This window comes from Budorcas taxicolor, chromosome 17 (assembly GCF_023091745.1).
Source record: "Budorcas taxicolor isolate Tak-1 chromosome 17, Takin1.1, whole genome shotgun sequence".
NCBI classification, from domain to species: Eukaryota; Metazoa; Chordata; class Mammalia; order Artiodactyla; family Bovidae; genus Budorcas; species Budorcas taxicolor.
The window spans coordinates 54,404,191-54,425,447 of record NC_068926.1 but is presented as its reverse complement, the minus strand read 5'-3'; the positions used below and the strand labels follow the sequence as shown (position 1 = coordinate 54,425,447).

Genomic DNA, 21,257 nt, shown 5'->3' with positions numbered 1-21,257 from the left:
CGTGCGTCAGGCCGGGAGATATTGGGGGTGAAGAGGCAGACGCAGGATTCTAGCCTCCTCTGATGAAGTCCGGACACTGCCCGAATAGCTTCGGGAAAGCGGAGAGGGCAGATCCAAGATCCTGGAATTAACTTGGGGGAGGGGCGGGAGTTCATTAGTTGATTACGCGTTTGTTCATTTGCGTCTTTTTGTGGAAGGGATGCGTCGCAGAAAGAAAGTATAATTTCCCTCTAAAACGAAAGGTTCCTTTCACATTAGTATCCAGACCCTCTGCAAATTTGCAAATCTTGAGGGTCACCATACAGGTCAAACAGCGGTACGCAAACCAAGGACCAAAGCACCTCGCTGAGGCATGCGGAGCGTTGTCGGTTGTTCGTTATCACCAAGGCAACCAGACCTTGCCAGAATCCCAATTGTTGATTTCCGCCAACTACTTCTGCGCACGCGCAAAACATCCCGGGACTTTTGGCAAAACGCGTTTCTCCTGGGATTTGGCCTTCGGGACGCTCCGTAGTTGGAGGCGTGGCAGAACAGAAGAAGCCAAGGAAGTTGGGTTGCGATTGGTTCTACTTCGTGTTCCCGGAACTTAGTGGGCATCGCGCGAAGGCTGAAGGGAGCATGGTGGTCAGATTCTAAGTCTGTGCGACTGGAGGCGTCAGGAACCGGGGGAGCTACCATGCCTCGGTACGCTCAACTGGTTATGGGCCCCGCCGGCAGCGGGAAGGTAAGGATTTGGCAGGCGAAGGAGGGAAATGTCGAAGTTTGTGGGAGGTAGGGAGGTTCGCGTCCTGAGGGAAGGGCTGGAGCTTGTACTGGGGACCCTGAGACCTGGGCAGCTCGCTTCTGCAGCCTGGGCTTCACTGTCCTTTTTGTTGTTCTTTTGAAAGGAAATTAGTGATAGTTTCTAGTTTTTAATTGGATAATTAAGCCCCAGATACTGCGCTTAAACTATTTCCACAACAACCTCGTGAGTTAAGTCCTGTTACTTCTACTTTGCCGGTAAGGAAAATGAGACTTAAGTTTTTGTTCAAGATCGCACAGCTAGTAAGTGACGGCTGGAATTTGAATCCAGTTTTGTGTAACTCCAGAATCTGCCCGTGTCTTTAACCCAGGAGGTTAATTTAAGGTGGGGTCTCGTTAATCACTGTTTCTCAGAACTTGAGACGTGGACTTGTGGTGTACTTAGGAAATACGCCTGACATTAATGAACATTGAATCATATATTGAGAAAGTCGCTCCCTTTTCAGTTTTCTTTCAGTTTGCATTGAGATGAAATCATCAGTTTGGTGCTAGTGTGTCTTCAGTTCAGTCGCTCAGTCGTGTCTGACTCTTTGCAACCCCATGAACCGCAGCATGCTAGCCCTCCCTCTCCATCACCAACTCCCGGAGTCCACCCAAACATACGTCCACTGTGTCGGTGATGCCATCCAACCATCTCATCCTCTGTCGTCCCTTTCTCCTCCAGCCTTCAATCTTTCCCAGCATCAGGGTCTTTTCAAATGAGTCAGCTCTCCTCATCAGGTGGCCAAGGTATTGGAGTTTCAGCTTTAACATCAGTCCCTCCAATGAACACCCAGGACTGATCTCCTTTAGGATGGACTGGTCGGATCTTCTTGCAGTCCAAGGGACTCTCAAGAGACTTCTCCAACACCACAGTTCAAAAGCATCAATTCTTCGGTGCTCAGCTTTCTTTAAGTCCAACTCTCACATCCATACATGACTACTGGAAAAACCATAGCCTTGACTAGATGGACCTTTGTTGTCAAAGTAATATCTCTGCTTTTTAATATGCTGTCTAGGTTGGTCATAACTTTCCTTCCAAGGAGCAAGCATCTTTTAATTTCATGGCTGCAGTCACCATCTGCAGTGATTTTGGAGCCCAGAAAAATAAAGTCAGCCACTGTTTCCCCATCTATTTGCCATGAAGTGAGGGGACCAGATACCATGATCTTCGTTTTCTGAATGTTGAGCTTTAAGCCAACTTTTTCACTCTCCTCTTTCACTTTCATCAAGAGGCTCTTTAGGTCTTTCTCACTTTCTGCCATAATGGTGGTGTCATCTGCATATCTGAGCCTATTGATATTTCTCCCGGCAATCTTGATTCCAGCTTCTGCTTCATCCAGCCTGGAATTTTGCATGATGTACTCTGCATATACATTAAATAAGCAGGGTGACAATATACAGCCTTGATGTACTCCTTTTCCTATTTAGAACCAGTCTGTTGTTCCATGTCCAGTTCTAACTGTTGCTTCCTGACCTGCATACAGGTTTCTCAAGAGGCAGGTCAGGTAGTCTGATATTCCTGTCTCTTTGAGAATTTTCCACAGTTTATTGTGATCCACACAGTCAAAGGCTTTGGCATAGTCAATAAAGCAAAAGTAGATGTTTTTCTGGAACTCTCTTGCTTTTTCGATGATCCAGTGGATGTTGGCAATTTGATCTCTGGTTCCTCTGCCTTTCCTAAAACCAGCTTGAACATCTGGAAGCTCACTGTTCACATATTGCTGAAGCCTGGCCTGGAGAATTTTGATCATTACTTTACAAGTGTGTGAGATGAGTGCAGTTGTGCGGTAGTTTGAGCATTCTTTGACATTACGTTTCTTTGTGTCTTCAACACGTCTTTAATTCTCCTCTTTTTTGAGAGTGGATCTTAGACTCAGAGCTTTTGACAGGCAATTATATTTACCTAGAACTAAAAATGTTTTAAAGTTGTGTTATCTTTTATGGTTATCTTCACGTTATGATAAGCATAGCTGTTTTTCTGGTTAGAGATACAGTTTTTTCTTGTAAGCAACTATTAAGGAAATCCTATTAAAGGCTCTTAAATATGGTAGAAATTGTGACTTTATTGATCAAATAACAGGAGTGTGGGAAACACTGGAATCTGTGAAAGTGTTTTGTGGCTTCAGTTTTTAAGTTGACAAACTCGTTCCTCTGATTCTTGGCTTTTTCTGGGTGCAGGAGATACACATGTGACTATGGTATGACCCTTGCTTTCCTGGAGCCAGTAGTCTATTTGGGATGTGTATATGTGTGTTAGTTGCTCAGTCATGTCCGACTCTTTGTGACCCCATGGATGGTAGCCCATCAGGCTCCTCTGACCATGGGATTCTCCAGGAAAGAATACTGGAGTGAATAGTAGACTACTATCACACTTATAGGTGACTAGTCAATTAAAATGCAATGTGATATGTAGAGAGGGCTCCTAGGCAGAGAGAACAGTGTGTGTCAAGTCACTGAGGAGAAAGATAAAAGCATGATAGAGGTTATTTTTATATTCTAGATTAACTTGCACACTGTGTTAAATAAGTATCTTTCTGTAAACTTTTGATGCCTACTATCAGAAATACTCCGGGGGATTGTGTAGTGACTAAAATACACACACAAAAATCCTCTCCCTGATGGAGTTTATTCAAACATATTAATCAATTAGAAATAATTATCAAGTACTTATTATGTACCAAGTACTGTTATAACTCCTGCGTGCATCTCAGTTGCTCAGTCATGTCCAGTTCTTTGAAACTCCATGGATCGTAGCCCACCAGGCTTCTCTCTCCCTGGGATTTTTCAGGCAAGAATGCTGGAGTGGATTGCCATTTCCTTCTCCAGAGGATCTTCCAGACCCATTGATCAAACCCACATCTCCTGCGTTGGCAGGCAGATTCTTTACCACTGAGCCACCTAGGAAGTATGTTATGGCCCCTAGGCTTATAAAACTGAATAAGACACATCCCTAACTTTCTTTATTTATTGGGAGTGTCAGGCAGCTTGTAGGATCTTAGTTCCCAGACCAGGTAGGGATCAAACCCTGCCTCAGCGGTGAAAGCACCGACTCCTAACCAGATTGCCAGGGAATTCCTGACACATCCCTGCCTTTAAATAGAGGGTGGGAGAGACAGACAAGTAGCCTTAATGTAGTATATGAGGGATGAAGAATTCTGTAAACCAGAAGGTGTAAACTGATAGCGTATCGCCAGGCTGTTTATTGGCCTGATGTTCTCTCATCTTGGATTGTATTCCACTGGCCTGGCAAGTGCATTGCTGTCCCTCAGCTCAGATACTCTCTTCTCAGATACATCATCCCTAACCAGCCTACCTAAAGCTTTGTTTGGACTGTACCAATCCTGGTGGAGACATCATGTGTTAGATGCTGCACAGTGTAATCAGAAAATTGCCCTTTAAATTCCGCTTGTTGCACATGAGAGCGGTAAGGAGCCTTAGTGATCATGGAAGCCATCACATTTAGAGACAAGAAAATGTAGGGAGAGAATGCAAAAGCACCTCCCCATGAGTCCAAGCCAGGTCTGGATCCACAGCCCAGTTAGGTGTCCTGACTCCCAGCCTAATGCCTTTTAGCTTCTTGGTCAATGAAGGAATAGTTTTGGGCTTAGTAGACACTGCCCAAGGTGGGTGGAGAGTCCTTCTGGAGGTGGCGGGGTAAGCACTGGACTGAGCATTGCTCTAACCCCTTGTGCCCTGTGATGTTACAGAGCACATACTGTGCCACCATGGTGCAGCACTGCGAAGCCCTCAATCGGTCTGTCCAAGTTGTGAACCTAGATCCTGCAGCAGAGCATTTCAGCTATTCCGTGATGGCTGGTAAGTGCTGAGCATCAGAGCCTTCCCCCTCCTTCAGGAAAAATAGGAGAGTGGGGAGGCGGTGAGTGCTGGCTGCTGCACACAGAAGCTGAAAATTAATACAGCCTGGTCCCCTGCTTTCATGGTGAACAGCATGAGGCGGAATGTCATGTGGTGACATCATCTCATGTTGACCTGTGACAGTATCCTTTCTTAGTCTCTGATGTCGGAATGAAAAGTGAGTAGACTTTCCCTCACCACCGTTCCCTTCTGTTTTTTTCGTGTTTGATCCTGTTTGGTAAATCTGTTTTACTGCTGATCGTACTATACTATAAGTGAGCAAGCTTTAAGTGTTTGGTTATGTCTTTTAATCTTTTGATTTATTCAGATGTCTACTGGGCACTTGCTTTATGCTGGACACCAGAGTCATAGCAGAGAACAACACAGATATTCTCTCTGTCTTTGTGGGCCTTTTAGCAAAGGAAATAAACAAAATGATAAAATCGGTTGCAGATTGTGATAAGTGCTGCTATAGGCTGATGTGAAGAAATAACTAGGGAAGAGTGCTGTAGGTGGCATAGTCAGGGACGACATCTCTGAGGAGGGGCTATTAGGGCCTAGACCTGAAGATGGTAACATGCTCACCAAGCTGGCGAAAGGCTTTCCAAGACAAAGGAATGTCAAGGTCAATATATAGCCGAGAGATGGGAAAGGGTTTGGTGTGTTCTGGAAAAAGCAAAGGTGTTGATGAGCTGGGGCATAAGAAATGAAGGAAAGAGATGGGTAGCAGCTAGGAGGACAAGAGGAGTATGGCTTCTATCCTGTTTTTTCACCCTGTTAGTCTGTTTGGGATGCTGTAACAAAATACTACAGACTGGGTGGCTTCTAAACAACAGAAATGGATTTCTCACAGTTTTGGAGGCTGGAAGCCCAAGATTAGGGCGCTGCCAGCATGGCCCTCCTCCACTTGTAGACTGACGACTTCTCACTGTGTCCTCATATGATGGAAGTGGGCGAGGGATCTCTTGGTACCTCTTTTATGAGAGCACTGATCCCATTTATCTTCCCAAAGTCCCAGCAATTAATATCATCACCCTGGGCATTAGGCTTTCAGCATGAGTTTTAGAGGGACACAAATACTCATAAGGGAATTCCCTACCAGTGGGTAGGACTCCATATTGCCATCGCAGGGGCATAGATTAGACCCCTGAAGGCTGTGTGCTGCAGAGCAAAAAAAAAAAAAGCAAACCCAAAAAACCCCCTAGCACCTTTCAACTGTGAAACGCCATTAGAGGGTTTCCAGCAGGGGAGAGGACTGACATCTGATTTATGTTTTTAAAAATATCTCTGGCTCTCAGACGAAAAATAAACTCAAGAGAGTCAAGAGTAGAAGGGGGACTGGGGTGGTCATGGTGAACATACAAAGGTACAGACAGGTATCGGTTCAGTTCAGTTGCTCAGTCATGTCTGACTCTTTATGACCCCATGAATCGCAGCACGCCAGGCCTCCCTGTCCATTACCGACTCCCGGAGTTTACTCAAACTCATGTCCATTGAGTCGGCTCCCTGTCCATCACCAACTCCTGGAGTTTACTCAAACTCATGTCCATTGAGTTGGTGATGCCATCCAGCCATCTCATCCTCTGTCGTCCCCTTCTCCTCCTGTCCCCAATTCCTCCCAGCATCAGAGTCTTTTCCAATGAATCAATTCTTTGCGTGAGGTGGCCAAAGTATTGGAGTTTCAGCTTTAGCATCAGTCCTTCCACTGAACACCCAGGACTGATCTTCTTTAGAATGGACTGGTTGGATCTCCTTGCAGTCCAGGGGACTCTCAAGAGAGTCTTCTCCAACACCACAGTTCAAAAGCATCACTTCTTTGGTGCTCAGCTTTCTTCACTGGAGAAAGCAATGGCACCCCAATCCAGTACTCTTGCCTGGAAAATCCCATGGACGGAGGAGCCTGGTAGGCTGCAGTCCATGAGGTCGCTAAGACTTGGACACGACTGAGCGACTTCACTTTGACTTTTCATTTTCATGCATTGGAGAAGGAAATGGCAACCCACTCCAGTGTTCTTGCCTGGAGAATCCCAGGGATGGGGGAGCCTGGTGGGCTGCCGTCTGTGGGGTCGCACAGAGTCAGACACGACTAAAACGACTTAGCAGCAGCAGCAGCAGCTTTCTTCACAGTCCAACTCTCACATCCATACACGACCACTGGAAAAACCATAGCCTTGACTAGACGGACCTTTGTTGGCAAAGTAATGTCTGCTTTTGAATATGCTATCTAGGTTGGTCATAACTTTCCTTCCAAGGAGTAAGCGTCTTTTTTAATTTCATGGCTGCAGACAGGTATATATTTTGCAAATAGAATTAGCAGCATTTTGTGGGAGATTGAACTAAAAAGATTGGAAGAAAGGGAGGGATCAAGAGTCACTGTTAGGTTTCTGACTTGAGCTGTTGAGTGCATGATCCTGTTTATTGGGGAGGAAGACAAGTCAGTGTAGGATCATCTTATATATATATATTTAAAGATGTTTATTTTGGTTACATTGGATCTTTGTTGCTTTGTGAGAGCTTTCTCTAGTTGCAGTGAGTAGGGGCTACTCTTCATTGTGGTGCTTGGGCTTCTCATTGTGGTGATTTCTTGGTTGTGGAGCACAGGCTTTGGCCATCTGGACTCAGTAGTTGCTCCATGTGGGATCTTCTTGGACCAGGGATCGAACTCATGTCCCCTACATTGGCAGGTGGATTCTTAGCTATTGCTTCACCAGAGAAACCCTGGGCCATCAAATTAAGAAATGGAATTGGTTTTCTTTGTTTCATTTTGTTTTACTTACTTATCAGTTCAGTTCAGTTCTGTCGCTCAGTCGTGTCTGACTCTGTAACCTCATGGACTGCAGCACGCCAGGCTTCCCTGTCCATCACCAACTCGCGGAACTTGCTCAAACTCATGTCCATTGAGTCGGTGATGCCATCCAACCATCTCATCCTCTGTCATCCCTTCTCCTCCAGCCTTCAATCTTTCCCAGCATCAGGATCTTTTCCAATGAGTCAGTTCTTCCCATCAGGTGGCCAAACTATTGGAGTTTCTGCTTCAGCATTAGTCCTTTCAATGAATATTCAGGACTGATTTCCTTTAGGATTGACTGGTTTGATCTCCTTGCAGCCCAAGGGACTCTCTCAAGAGTCTTCAACACCAGAGTTCAAAAGCATCAATTTTTTGGTGCTCAGCTTACTTTATGGTCCAGCTCTAACATCCATACGTGACTACTGGAAAAACCATAGCTCTGACTAGACAGACCTTTGTTGGCAAAGTAATGTCTCTACTTTTTAATATGCTGTCTAGGTTTGTCATTGAGCCCATCTTTGCATGAAATGTTCCCTTGGTATCTCTAATTTTCTTGAAGAGATCTCTAGTCTTTCCCATTCTGTTGTTTTTCTCTATTTCTTTGCATTGATCGCTGAGGAAGGCTTTCTTCTCTCTCCTTGCTATTCTTTGGAACTCTGCATTCAGATGCTTATATCTTTCCTTTTCTCCTTTGCTTTTTGCTTCTCTTCTTTTCACAGCTATTTGTAAGGCCTCCTTAGACAGCCATTTTGCTTTTTTGCATTTCTTTTCCATGGGGATGGTCTTAATCCCTGTCTCCTGTACAATGTCACGAACCTCCATCCATAGTTCATCAGGCACTCTATCAGAGCTAGTCCCTTAAATCTATTTCTCACTTCCACTGTATAATCATGAGGGATTTGATTTAGGTCACACCTGAATGGTCTAGTGGTTTTCCCCACTTTGTTCAATTTAAGTCTGAATTTGGCAATAAGGAGTTCATGATCTGAGCCACAGTCAGCTCCCAGTCTTGTTTTTGGTGACTGTGTAGAGCTTCTCCATCTTTGGCTGCAAAGAATATAATCAGTCTGATTTCGGCGTTGACCATCTGGTGATGTCCATGTGTGGAGTCTTCTCTTGTGTTGTTGGAAGAGGGTGTTTGCTATGACCAGTGCATTCTCTTGGCAAAACTCTATTAGCCTTTGCCCTGCTTCAGTCCGTATTCCAAGGCCAGATTTGCCTGTTACTCCAGGTGTTTCTTGACTTCCTACTTTTGCATTCCCGTCCACTATAATGAAAAGGACATCTTTTTTGGGTGTTAGTTCTAAAAGATCTTGTAGGTCTTCATAGAACCGTTCAGCTTCAGCTTCTTCAGCGTTACTGGTTGGGGCATAGGCTTGGATTACTGTGGTACTGAATGGTTTGCCTTGGAAACGAACAGAGATCATTCTGTCATTTTGAGACTGCATTCAAGTACTGTATTTCAGACTCTTCATTGAACCTGATGGCTACTCCATTTCTTCTAAGGGATTCCTGTGCACAGTAGTAGATCTAATGGTCATCTGAGTTAAATTCACCCACTCCAGTCCATTTTAGTTCGCTAATTCCTAGAATGTCGATGTTCACTCTTGCCATCTCCCATTTGTCCACTTCCAATTTGCCTTGATTCATGGACCTGACATTCCAGGTGCCTATGCAGTATTGCTCTTTACAGCATTCAACCTTGCTTCTATCACCAATCACATCCACAACTGGGTGTCGTTTTTGCTTTGGCTCCATCCCTTCATTCTTTCTGGAGTTATTTCTCTACTGATCTCCAGTAGCAATTTGAGCACCTACCAACCTGGGGAGTTCCCCTTTCAGTATTCTATCATTTTGCCTTTTCATACTGTTCATGGGGTTCTCAAGTCAAAAATACTGAAGTGGTTTGCCATTCCCTTCTCCAGTGGACCACATTCTGTCAGACGTCTCCACCATGACCCGTCCGTCTTGGGTGGCCCCACATGGCATGGCTTAGTTTCATTGAGTTCGACAAGGCTGTGGTCCTAGTGTGATTAGAATGACTAGTTTTCTGTGATTATGGTTTCAGTGTGTCTGCCCTCTGATGCCCTCTTGCAACACCTACCATCTTACTTGGGTTTCTCTGACCTTGGACTTGGGATGGTATGGACCTAACAGAAGCAGAAGATATTAAGAATAGGTGGCAAGAATACACAGAACTGTACAAAAAAGAGCTTCACGACCCAGATAATCATGATGGTGTGATCACTGACGTAGAGCCAGACATCCTGGAATGGGCCTTAGAAAGAATCACTACGAACAAAGCTAGTGGAGGTGATGGAATTCCAGTTGAGCTGTTTCACATCCTGAAAGATGATGCTGTGAAAGTGGTACAGTCAGTATGTCAGCAAATATGGAAAACTCAGCAATGGCCACAGGACTGGAAAAGGTCAGTTTTCATTCTAATCCCAAAGAAGTGAAGTGAAGCCGCTCAGTCGTGTCCGACTCTTTGCGACCCCGTGAACTGTAGCCCACCAGGCTCCTCCGTCCTTAGGATTCTCCAGGCAAGAATACTGGAGTGGGTTGCCATTTCCCTGCCCAGGTGAACTTCCCGACCCAGGGATCGAACCCAGGTCTCCTGCATTTAAGGCAGATGCTTTAACCTCTGAGCCACCAGGAAACCCAAAGAAAGGCAATGCCAAAGAATGCTCAGACTACCACACAATTGCACTCATCTCACATGCTAGTAAAGTAATGCTCAAAATTCTCCAAGACAGGCTTCAGCAGTACATGAACCATAAACTTCCAGATGTTCAAGCTGGTTTTAGGAAAGGCAGAGGAACCAGAGATCAAATTGCCAACATCCGCTGGATCATGGAAAAAGCAAGAGAGTTCCAGAAAAATATCTATTTCTGCTTTATTGACTATGCCAAAGCCTCTGACTGTGTGGATCACAATAAACTGTGGAAAATTCTGAAAGAGATGGGAATACCAGACCACCTGACCTGCCTGTTGAGACACCTATATGCAGGTCAGGAAGCAACAGTTAGAACTGGACACGGAACAACAGACTGGTTCCAAATAGGAAAAGGAGTACATCAAGGCTGTATATTGTCACCCTGCTTATTTAACTTATATGCAGAGTACATTAGGAGAAATGCTGGGCTGGAAGAAACACAAGCTGGAATCAAGATTGCCGGGAGAAATATCAGTAACCTCAGATATGCAGATGACACCACCCTTATGGCAGAAAGTGAAGAGGAACTCAAAAGCCTCTTGATGAAAGTGAAAGAGGAGAGTGAAAAAGTTGGCTTAAAGCTCAACATTCAGAAAACGAAGATCATGGCATCTGGTCCCATCACTTCATGGGAAATAGATGGGGAAACAGTGGAAACAGTGTCAGACGTTATTTTTGGAGGGTCCAAAATCACTGCAGATGGTGATTGCAGCCATGAAATTAAAAGATGCTTACTCCTTGGAAGGAAAGTTATGATCAACCTAGATAGCATATTCAAAAGCAGAGATATTACTTTGCCAGCAAAGGTCCGTCTGGTCAAGGCTATGGTTTTTCCTGTTGTCATGTATGGATGTGAGAGTTGGACTGTGAAGAAAGATGAGCACAGAAGAACTGAGGCTTTTGAACTGTGGTGTTGGAGATGACTCTTGAGAGTCCCTTGGACTGCAAGAAGATCCAACCAGTCCATCCTAAAGGAGATCAGTCCTGGGTGTTCATTGGAAGGACTGATGCTGAAGCTGACATTCCAATACTTTAGCCACCTCATGCAAAGAGTTGACTCATTGGAAAAGACTCTGATGCTGGGAGGGATTGAGGGCAGGAGGAGAAAGGGATGACAGAGGATGAGATGGCTGGATGGCATCACTGACTTGATGGATATGAGTTTGAGTGAACTCTGGGAGTTGGTGATGGACAGGGAGGCCTGGCATGCTGCAACTCATGGGGTCGCAAAGAGTCGAACATAAGTGAGCGACAGACTGAACTGAGGTTTCTCATAGCTTTTCTTCCAAGGACCAAGTGTTTTTTAATTTCATGGCTGCAGTCACCATCTGCAGTGATTTTGGAGCCCCAAGAAAGTCTGTCCCTGTTTCCATTGTTTCCCCATCTATTTGCCATGAAGTGGTGGGACCAGATGCCATGATCTTCGTTTTCTGAATGTTGAGTTTTAAGCCAACTTTTTCATTCTCCACTTTCACTTTCATCAAGAGGCTCTTCAGTTCCTCTTTGCTTTCTGCCAAAAGGATGGTGTCATCTGCATATCTGAGGTTATTGGTATTTCTCCTGACACTCTTGATTCCAGCTTGTGCTTCATCCAGCCTGGCATTTTGCATGATGTACTCTGTATATACATTAAAGAAGCAGGGTGACAATATACAGCCTTGATGCACTTCTTTCCCAATTTGGAACCAGTCCCTTGTTCCATGTCTGGTTCTAACTGTTGCTTCTTGACCTGCATACAGATTTCTCAGGAGGCCAGTAAGGTGGTCTGGTGTTCCCATCTCTTTAAGAATTTTCCACAGTTTATTGTGAGTCACACAAAGGCTTTGGCATAGTCAATAAAGCAAAAGTAGATGTTTTTCTGGAACTCTCTTACTTTTTCGATGATCCAATGGATGTTGGCAATTTGATCTCTGGTTCCTCTGCCTTATCTAAAACCAGCGTGAACCTCTTGAAGTTCACAGTTCACGTACTATTGAAGCCTGGCTTGGAGAATTTTGAGCATTACTTTACTAGCGTGTGAGAGGAGTGCAATTATGCAGTAGTTTTGAGCATCTTTGGCATCGCCTTTCTTTGGGATTGGAATGAAAGCTTACCTTTTCCAGTCCTGTGGCCACTGCTGAGTTTTCCAAATTTGCTGGCATATTGAGTGCAGCACTTTGACAGCATCATCTTTTAGGACTTCTTTTAGCTGGAATTCCATCACCTCCACTAGCTTTGTTTGTAGTGATGGTTCCTAAGGCCCACTTGGCTTCACACTCCAGGATATCTGGGTCTAGGTGAGTGATCACACCATTGTTGTTATTTTGGACATTAAAATCTTTTTTGTACAGTTGTGTATTCTTGCCATCTTTTCTTAATATCTTCTGCTTCTGTTAGGTCCATACCATTTCTGTCCTTTATTGTGCCCATCTTTGCATGAAATGTTTCCTTGGTTTCTCAATTTTCTTAAATAGATCTCTAGTCTTTCCTATTCTGTTGTTTTCCTCTATTTCTTTGCGTTGATCACTGAGGAAGCCTTTCTTATTTCTCCTTGCTGTTCTTTGGAACTCTGCATTCAGATGGGTATATCTTTCCTTTTCTTCATTGCTTTTTGCTTCTCTTCTTTTCTCCACTATTTGTAAGGCCTCCTCAGACAACCATTTTGCCTTTTTGCACTTCTTTTTCTCGGGGATGGTCTTGATCATTGCCTCCTATACAATGTCACGAACCTCTGTCCATAAGTTTGAGAATAGTTACCTTAGGACAGAAAATGAGGAGGAACTAAAAAGCCTCTTGATGAAAGTGAAAGAGGAGAGTGAAAAAGTTGGCTTAAAGCTCAACATTCAGAAAACTAAGATCATGGCATCTGGTCCCATCACTTCATGGGAAATAGATGGGGAAACAGTGGAAACAGTGTCAGACTTTATTTTTGGGGGCTCCAAAATCACTGCAGATGGTGACTGCAGCCATGAAATTAAAAGACGCTTACTCCTTGGAAGAAAAGTTATGACCAACCTAGATAGCATATTGAAAAGCAGAGACATTACTTTGACAACAAATGTCCATCTAGTCAAGGCTATGGTTTTTCCAGTGGTCATGTATGGATGTGAGAGTTGGACTGTGAAGAAAGCTGAGTGCTGAAGAATTGATGCTTTTGATCTGTGGTGTTGGAGAAGACTCTTGAGAGTCCGTTGGACTGCAAGGAGATCCAACTAGTCCATCTTGAAGGAGATCAGCCCTGGGATTTGCTTGGAGGGAATGATGCTAAAGCTGAAACTCCAGTACTTTGGCCACCTCATGCAAAGAGTTGACTCATTGGAAAAGACTTTGATACTGGGAGGGATTGGGGGCAGGAGGAGAAGGGGACGACAGAGGATGAGATGGCTGGATGGCATCACTGACTCGATGCACGTGAGCCTGAGTGAACTCTGGGAGTTGGTGATGGACAGGGAGGCCTGGCGTGCTGCGATTCATGGGGTCGCAAAGAGTCAGACACGACTGAGCGACTGAACTGAACTGAATGTATATTCATGTTGTTCAAACTGTAAAAGACACAAGGAGTAAATATGCAGGTAAATGTCTTCCTCCTAGCTCTGGGTCCTGGAAAGTGGCTTCCCTCCCTCGAGGCAGCCAGTGTTGCTAATTTCTGGTGTATCTTTCCACAGTCTATGCATGTAAAATCAAATGTATATATATGTTTACGTAGTAAATTTTTGTCTTTTATTTTTTAACACAAATGATGGCATTCTAACACAGAGTTTTGCACTTTTCACTTAACAGTATACCTGGGAGACTATATGACATCAGTACTTAAAGAACTTTTTGTGGCTGCACAGTATTCCATAATCTGGCTGTACAAAAATATATTTAACTTGTTTCCATGGACACTACTACAGTTAATAGTCATGGACAGAAATCATCTCATACATGTGAGTTGTTATATAATTGTTAATTATCACCAGTGAGGATGATGCTCTTGTGTTCTGGGCCTGTCTTTTGTTTTCAGACATCCGAGAACTGATTGAGGTGGATGATGTGATGGAGGACAATACTCTGCAGTTTGGTCCCAATGGAGGATTGGTATTTTGCATGGAGTACTTTGCCAATAATTTTGACTGGCTAGAGAACTGTCTTGGCCATGTAGAAGATGACTACATCCTTTTTGATTGTCCAGGTAAGTCAGCAATTTGATGTGTCATTTTACTTGAGATCATGCTCTTTCAGTCCTCAGTGAAGACAGTGAAGTTAGCATTCGTAGCTCTAAACCCTGCTGCAGTAAAGTACCATTCGCTCATTCATCATCTCTTATTCATTCACCGAGTTTGCTGAGTGCTTATTTTGTTCACTGGAAATACCTAAAGAACAAAGTAGCCATGGTCTCTGCCCTCAGGGAGCTCATAGGAAAGTGGGAATGCTAGGCAGTATACATCAGAAATCACCCAAATGATTATTTAATATTTGTGACAGGCTCCTCACAGGAGTAGCACCGACCATCACGCAGCAGGGAGGTGGGAGGTTTCTGACTAAGTAGCATGTGAGCCAGGCCATAGGGTGAGGCGAGGGAGACTGTGCTCCAGGCAGAAAGCGTGGGCTGAAGACCTTGAGGCAGAAAGGAGCCAGGTGGATTTGAGGCACCCAGTAAACAAAGGGAAGTGTCCTGAGATGAGACTGGTAGGGGCAAAGGATCACACCGACTTTTCAAGCCAAATCATGAATTTTAGACTTGAGCCTAACCTAGTTTTGATAATTTGTGACTCTCATATTTTTCCCTTTTTTTTTCTTTATTTTAATTGGGAAATCACTTAACAATATTGTGTTGGTTTCCCCTTTGTTTTTAATTGAACACACACATCCACAGAAAAGTGCAGACGTCAGAAGTGTACAACTTGATGAATATTCCCAAACCTAACACACCTTCATAGTACTTGCTTTTAATTAGCTAAAACAAAAGTATGAAGAACCTCACTTTCTACATAAAACTGAATAGTTTCCTTGGGATTCTCTTGGTATTGTGATTGCTTTAAGAGCCTGTAAGACCCCTTAAAAGTTGAACAAAGTACCAACAGAGGTTGACTTCCTTTTTTAAATTTTCTCAGCTGTCTTATGGCAAAATTTTTTTCTGTACTTTGATAATTTATCTTGTGTCCTGATTGTAACAGTCTTGTAATGTTCTCCATGTAGGTCAGATTGAGTTGTACACTCACCTGCCTGTGATGAAACAGCTGGTCCAGCAGCTGGAACAGTGGGAGTTTCGAGTCTGTGGAGTTTTTCTTGTTGATTCTCAGTTCATGGTGGAGTCATTCAAGGTTTGAGAATATATCTGTTGTCAATTCTTTGGTCATGGGTACAGGCAGATGGCAATCTCCTTTAATTGTTTTTTGATTCTGGATATTTCCCAAACTATACTCCAGAGTTATTTAGTATCCCTTATTATTAAATTATTATAATTTTTTTGGGGGGGCCATGCTTTCTGGCATGCAGGATCTTAGTTCCCTGACAGGGGATTGAACTGTGCCTCCTGAAGTGGAAGCACTGAGTCTTAACCACTGGATCGCCAAGGAAGTTGCTATAATAATGTATTTTAAAAATTTATATGGTAAATTATACTATATAGATTTGAGAGTACTACTTATGAATAAAAATTAGGCAGATGTGTGCATATATACATCTGTTTTTCTGATAATGGTTTGTCTAGTTTATGAACTATCTAAAACAAACTTTACTTCTCATTAGTAGCCCCTAAGGAATACCAGACCACCTGACCTGCCTCTTGGGAAACCTATATGCAGGTCAGGAAGCAACAGTTAGAACTGGACATGGAACAACAGACTGGTTCTAAATAGGAAAAGGAGTACATCAAGGCTGTATATTGTCACCCTGCTTATTTAACATATATGCAGAGTGCATCATGAGAAATGCTGGGCTGGAGGAAGCACAAGCTGAAATCAAGATTGCTGGGAGAAATATCAATAACCTCAGATATGCAGATGACACCACCCTTATGGCAGAAAGTAAAGAGGAACTCAAAAGCCTCTTGATGAAAGTGAAAGAGGAGAGTGAAAAAGTTGGCTTAAAGCTCAACATTCAGAAAACGAAGATCATGGCATCTGGTCCCATCACTTCATGGGAAATAGATGGGGAAATAGTGGAAACAGTGTCAGACTTTATTTTTGGAGGCTCCAAAATCACTGCAGATGGTGATTGCAGCCATGAAATTAAAAGACGCTTACTCCTAGAAAGGAAAGTTATGATCAACCTAGATAGCATATTAAAAAGCAGAGATATTACTTTGCCAACAAAGGTCCATCTAGTCAAGGCTATGGTTTTTCCTGTGGTCATGTATGGATGTGAGAGTTGGTCTGTGAAGAAAGCTGAGCCCTGAAGAATTGATGCTTTTGAACTGTGGTGTTGGAGAAGACTCCCTGGACTGCAAGGAGATCCAGCCAGTCCATCCTAAAGGAGACCAGACCTGAGTGTTCATTGGAAGGACTGATGCTGAGGCTGAAACTCCAATACTTTGGCCACCTCATGTGAAGAGCTGACTCATTTGAAAAGACCCTGATGTTGGGAGGGATTGGGGGCAGGAGGAGAAAGGGATGACAGAGGATGAGATGGCTGGATGGCATCACCGACTCGATGGACATGAGTTTGAGTGAACTCCGGGAGTTGGTGATGGACAGAGAGGCCTGGCATGCTGTGATTCATGGGGTCGCAGAGTTGGACACAACCGAATGACTGAACTGAACTGAGCTGAAGGAATATTTGATGGGAATGATTAAAGATATCATCTAAATTGAGATTTGTGATCACTGTTGTTTATATCTACATTTTCCCATCTCATCCTCACCCTGGGAAACCAGGAGTCAACCATCTGATTAGTGAAATGTCCTGTCTTTAGAATTAGCCCCTCTTTTACTTAGGCCAGTTTTGCTCAGAGAGGAACAGAGACCTCTCTTTTGTGCAGAGAGACCAGGGAACTTTCTTCATACAAAGTTAATTCATCTTCCCTTTTCTGTTTCCTCTTTCAGTTTATTTCTGGCATTTTGGCAGCCCTGAGTGCTATGATCTCTCTAGAAATTCCTCAAGTTAACATCATGACGAAAATGGATCTGCTGAGTAAGAAAGCCAAAAAGGAAATTGAGAAGTGAGTTCATTTCCGCTATCATCACATCTCTGTTGCTGAGATGAACCCTCAAAGCGTCATTTAGATGTGAGGCTATAAAACTAGTTTCCTGATTTATTCTTGCTTTTGTTTATGTCTTCTTTCTCGCTTTTAAAGGTTTCTAGATCCAGACATGTATTCTTTATTAGATGACTCTACAGGTGACTTAAGGAGCAAAAAATTCAAAAAATTGACAAACGCTATATGTGGACTGGTAAGCTTTTGAAGTTGTTGAGTTTTGTTTTTAATGGCCTTGTCAGGTGTTTATCAGCATCCATTCAGTGGCCACCATTTTGGAAAGCACAGTCCAACCCTAGTCCCTTGCAAAGGGGGGAGGGTGGGAGTCTGTGGACTGGCTGGTCAGCAGTTGAATTTAGAAGCAGTCATTGGCAATAGCCAATAAATTAAGTGACATACCTATTATTCCAAGCTGTTTTGGCAGTTCAGAACTGTCTTTGTCCTTATGAAATTTCCAGTGGTTTTTGAATTCAGGTAAATGCCTATGAAACAATGTCTAGTTAAGTGTTGTAGTTGATCTGAGGTCAGAAAAATCAGTATAGATTTGCTGTTGTTTTGTCTCTGTCTGTCCCTCCTCCCCACAGCGCACACACAGCTGATTTTAATCAGAAGTTGTGAATGGTTATAAAACTCAAATATAATTTGAAAATTAAGTATGTTATACCTCAGAATGACCCTTTCTGAAATCCTCAACTTGCAGATTGATGACTACAGCATGGTTCGATTTTTGCCTTACGATCAGTCAGATGAAGAAAGCATGAACATTGTATTACAGCATATTGATTTTGCCATCCAGTATGGAGAAGACTTGGAATTTAAAGAACCGAAGGTAACTTCTGGTTTGGGGTGTTACTGCCTATTTGTAAAAGTGCTTACCAGCACTCTGACCTCCTGCATAATCCCAGCAAGTCTAAATTTTATCTTCATGGTGGCAGTAAGCTAGGCTGTTCTAGGTAATCTTTGAAATTGGCACTGTGCTAAACAAGCAATACCAGTTTTACTCTGCCTTTCATTGAGTTAGTACATATTACTGAGTTAAATTCTTTGTACTCAGAGCTTGGGCATGTATGCAAAGAGGAGGTGAAATTCAAGTGGCCTTGGGCTGCCCTCACAAATATCAGTGGGGCCCTCTCCCAGCACATTAGCTGAGAATTGACGTGAACGTAAACTCAAGTAAGAGTTTACTTCTAATGGGACATAAACCTTTTGCTATGCTGTGCTTCATTGCTCAGTTGGGTCCAACTCTCTGCGACCCTGTGGACTGTAGCCTGCCAGGCTCCTCTGTCCATGGGAGTCTCCAAGGCAAGAATACTAGAGTGGGTTGCCATGCCCTCCTCCAAGGAATCTTCCCATCCTAGGGATTGAACCCAGGTCTCCTGAATTCCAGGAGGATTCTTTACCGTCTGAGCCACCAGGGACTCCCCATAAGCCTTTTATCACATATCTGGAAACATTCTATCCATCATTGCTTTTGTTATTATTGATTACTGTGAAGAACACCTGGAGCTGATGCTGGGCCTTAGCTCTTTATAGAGCATTGCTTAAAAACAGTAAGCACATATTAGGCCTAACTAAGGAGAAATGAATGTATTTTCTTCTTTTTTTAAAATTTTATTTATTTGGCTGTGCTGCATGCAGGATCGTTTTTAGTTGTGGCATGTGAACTCTTAATTGCAGCATGTGGTATCTAGTTCCTTGACCAAGGATCGAACCTGGGCCCCCTGCATTTGGAGTGCAGATTCTTAGCCACTGGACCATCAGGGAAGTTCTGAATTAAATGTATTTTGTATCTTGTGTTTCCTTGGTGTCAGGAACATGAAGATGAGTCTTCTTCTATGTTTGACGAATATTTTCAAGAACACCAGAATGAATGAAGAGTTTATTTAAAAAGTAACTATATGTGTGAGGAGCTTGTGGCTGAACTGCCAGAACCTTCTTTTAGGAAGATGGAATGCTAGAGAAAGCTACTTATTTAATGAAAAAAACAATACTTGACTCTTTATCAGCAGTCATCAACATGCCTGAATCAAGTTCTTAGGTATTCTGAAAATGCTTCTGGTTAAAGTGGTATCGTTTGGTATTATTTTAACAGCATCAATTTAGATTTTAAAAGTTGAAGTTGAATGTACATAGATTTGTATATATAATATAAATTAGGACCTGGGGTACAGTTAAGACCAGTCTACTTTTAATTTCACTGTTGATCTTTGTTATTTTTGAAGTTTTTTTTGAGGGACAGGAATTATTGTAACAAAATATACATTATGTGTCCAGAGAAATAAAATCTGGAAGGATAGAGATAAGACCATTGTTTATTAGTAGCTTCTAGTTTTCCTACACTGAAAATGTATTATTTGTGTAATTAAAAAATGAAAAAAGTAACTATGTCTTAAGATACATATAAATAAAAGAAAAATAGCACCAACTTTTCATCACACTCTTGTTTTCCAATCAGAATTTGAAATACTCAACTAAGGCAAATTTTTGAATGAGTAAATTTCCCCAAGTGTCAAAATGTAGGCAGTGACTTTGTTTTTTAAAATGTGGTTTATAGTCTATGAGCACTTTTAAAATGTATACTTTGCTTTAATAACAAATGCACACAAAAATGCAAAAGACATAATTTTTTCTTTTTACCTTCTTGCCACATTGAGTTGTTTATTTTCAGTATTTCTAAGTTCATTTGTGATAGGTACTGGGGAATGGCTAATCAGTCAACAGATACTTCTCCAGCACCCGCTAATAACCCAGACACTGCTAACGGAAAGCAGAATCTCTTTCATTTAATCCTCACAGCAGCTCTAGGTTCCATTGGTGTTGGATCTTCCTACTGATGCAGATCAAGTCCCTGTAGAAAACCTGCAACTCAGGTTAAATTTTTAATCATTCTTGGGCCTGGATAGCAGAAGTACGCCTACAGTGTCAAATTTGATCCATTTTCATTAAAGATGTAAAGTGTGAGGAGCCATAGCTATCAGGGGTAACTGATAGCAGTGTGCCTGGGGGCCCAAGCTGGGGGCAAGAGTTGGGTATTAGCACCATAATCTGCTGGTGTGAGCTAATTCTCACAGGGGCACTTAGGAGAACATCAGTAGTAGACAACATGAGGCCAGACTGGGCTTCTTAGGGAATTCTTCTAAGTCCTAGTTCAGTTCAGTCGCTCAGTCGTGTCTGACTCTTTGCAACCCCATGGACTGCAGCACACCAGGCCTCCTGGAGTTTACTCAAACTCATGTCCCCTGAGTCGGTGATGCCATCCAACCATCTCATCTTCTGTCATCCTCTGCTCCTCCTGCCTTCAGTTTTTCCCACCATCAGGGTCTTTTCCAGCTCTTCACATCAGGTGGCCAAAGTATTGGAGTTTCAGCTTCAGCATCAGTCCTTCCAGTGAACACTCAGGACTGATGTCCTTTAGGATGGCCTGGTTGGATCTCCTTGCAGTCCAAGAGACTCTCAAGAGTCTTCTCCAACACCACAGTTCAAAAGCATCAATTCTTCAGTGCTCAGCTTTCTTTATAGTCCAACTCTCACATCCATACATGACCACTGGAAAAACCATAGCCTTGACTAGATGGACCTTTGTTGGCAAAGTAATGTCTCCGCTTTTTAATACGCTGTCTAGGTTGATCATAACTTTTCTTCCAAGGAGCAAGCATCTTTTAATTTCATGGCTGCAGTCACCACCTTCAGTGATTTTGGAACCCAAAAAAATAAAGTCTGTCACTGTTGCCACTGTTTCCCCATCTATTTGCCATGAAGTGATGGGACCAGATGCCATGATCTTCGTTTTCTGAATGTTGAGCTTTAAGCCAACTTTTTCACTCTCCTCTTTCACTTTCATCAAGAGGTTCTTTAGTTCTTTGCTTTCTGCCGTAAGGGTGGTGTCATCTGCATATCTCAGGTTATTGATATTTCTCCCTGCAATCTTGATTCCAGCATGTACTTCATCCAGCCCA

At 43.0% G+C, this 21,257-nt stretch overlaps 2 protein-coding genes across 2 annotated transcripts in view; both read left to right on the top strand.

Annotated features, from left to right (window-relative positions):
* ANAPC7 (anaphase promoting complex subunit 7) overlaps positions 1-21,257 on the top strand; it is a 102,768-nt gene that overhangs the window by 32,529 nt on the left and 48,982 nt on the right. The window lies entirely within an intron of this gene.
* GPN3 (GPN-loop GTPase 3) lies at positions 612-19,686 on the top strand. The gene is made up of 8 exons (XM_052655066.1): positions 612-724; positions 4,491-4,599; positions 14,128-14,295; positions 15,303-15,427; positions 17,150-17,265; positions 17,401-17,497; positions 18,002-18,130; positions 19,113-19,686. Exons 1-8 carry the CDS (start codon positions 677-679, stop codon positions 19,173-19,175), a joined length of 855 nt encoding a protein of 284 aa, XP_052511026.1. The 5' UTR covers positions 612-676; the 3' UTR covers positions 19,176-19,686.

Excerpts from the sequence above, each read along its gene's own strand:
- GPN3 (XM_052655066.1), top strand. The coding sequence starts at position 677 with ATGCCTCGGTACGCTCAACTGGTTATGGGCCCCGCCGGCAGCGGGAAG. Across the intron at positions 15,428-17,149 it reads TCATGGTGGAGTCATTCAAG|TTTATTTCTGGCATTTTGGC; the intron begins GTTTGAGAATAT and ends TTCCTCTTTCAG. Across the intron at positions 18,131-19,112 it reads TGGAATTTAAAGAACCGAAG|GAACATGAAGATGAGTCTTC; the intron begins GTAACTTCTGGT and ends CCTTGGTGTCAG.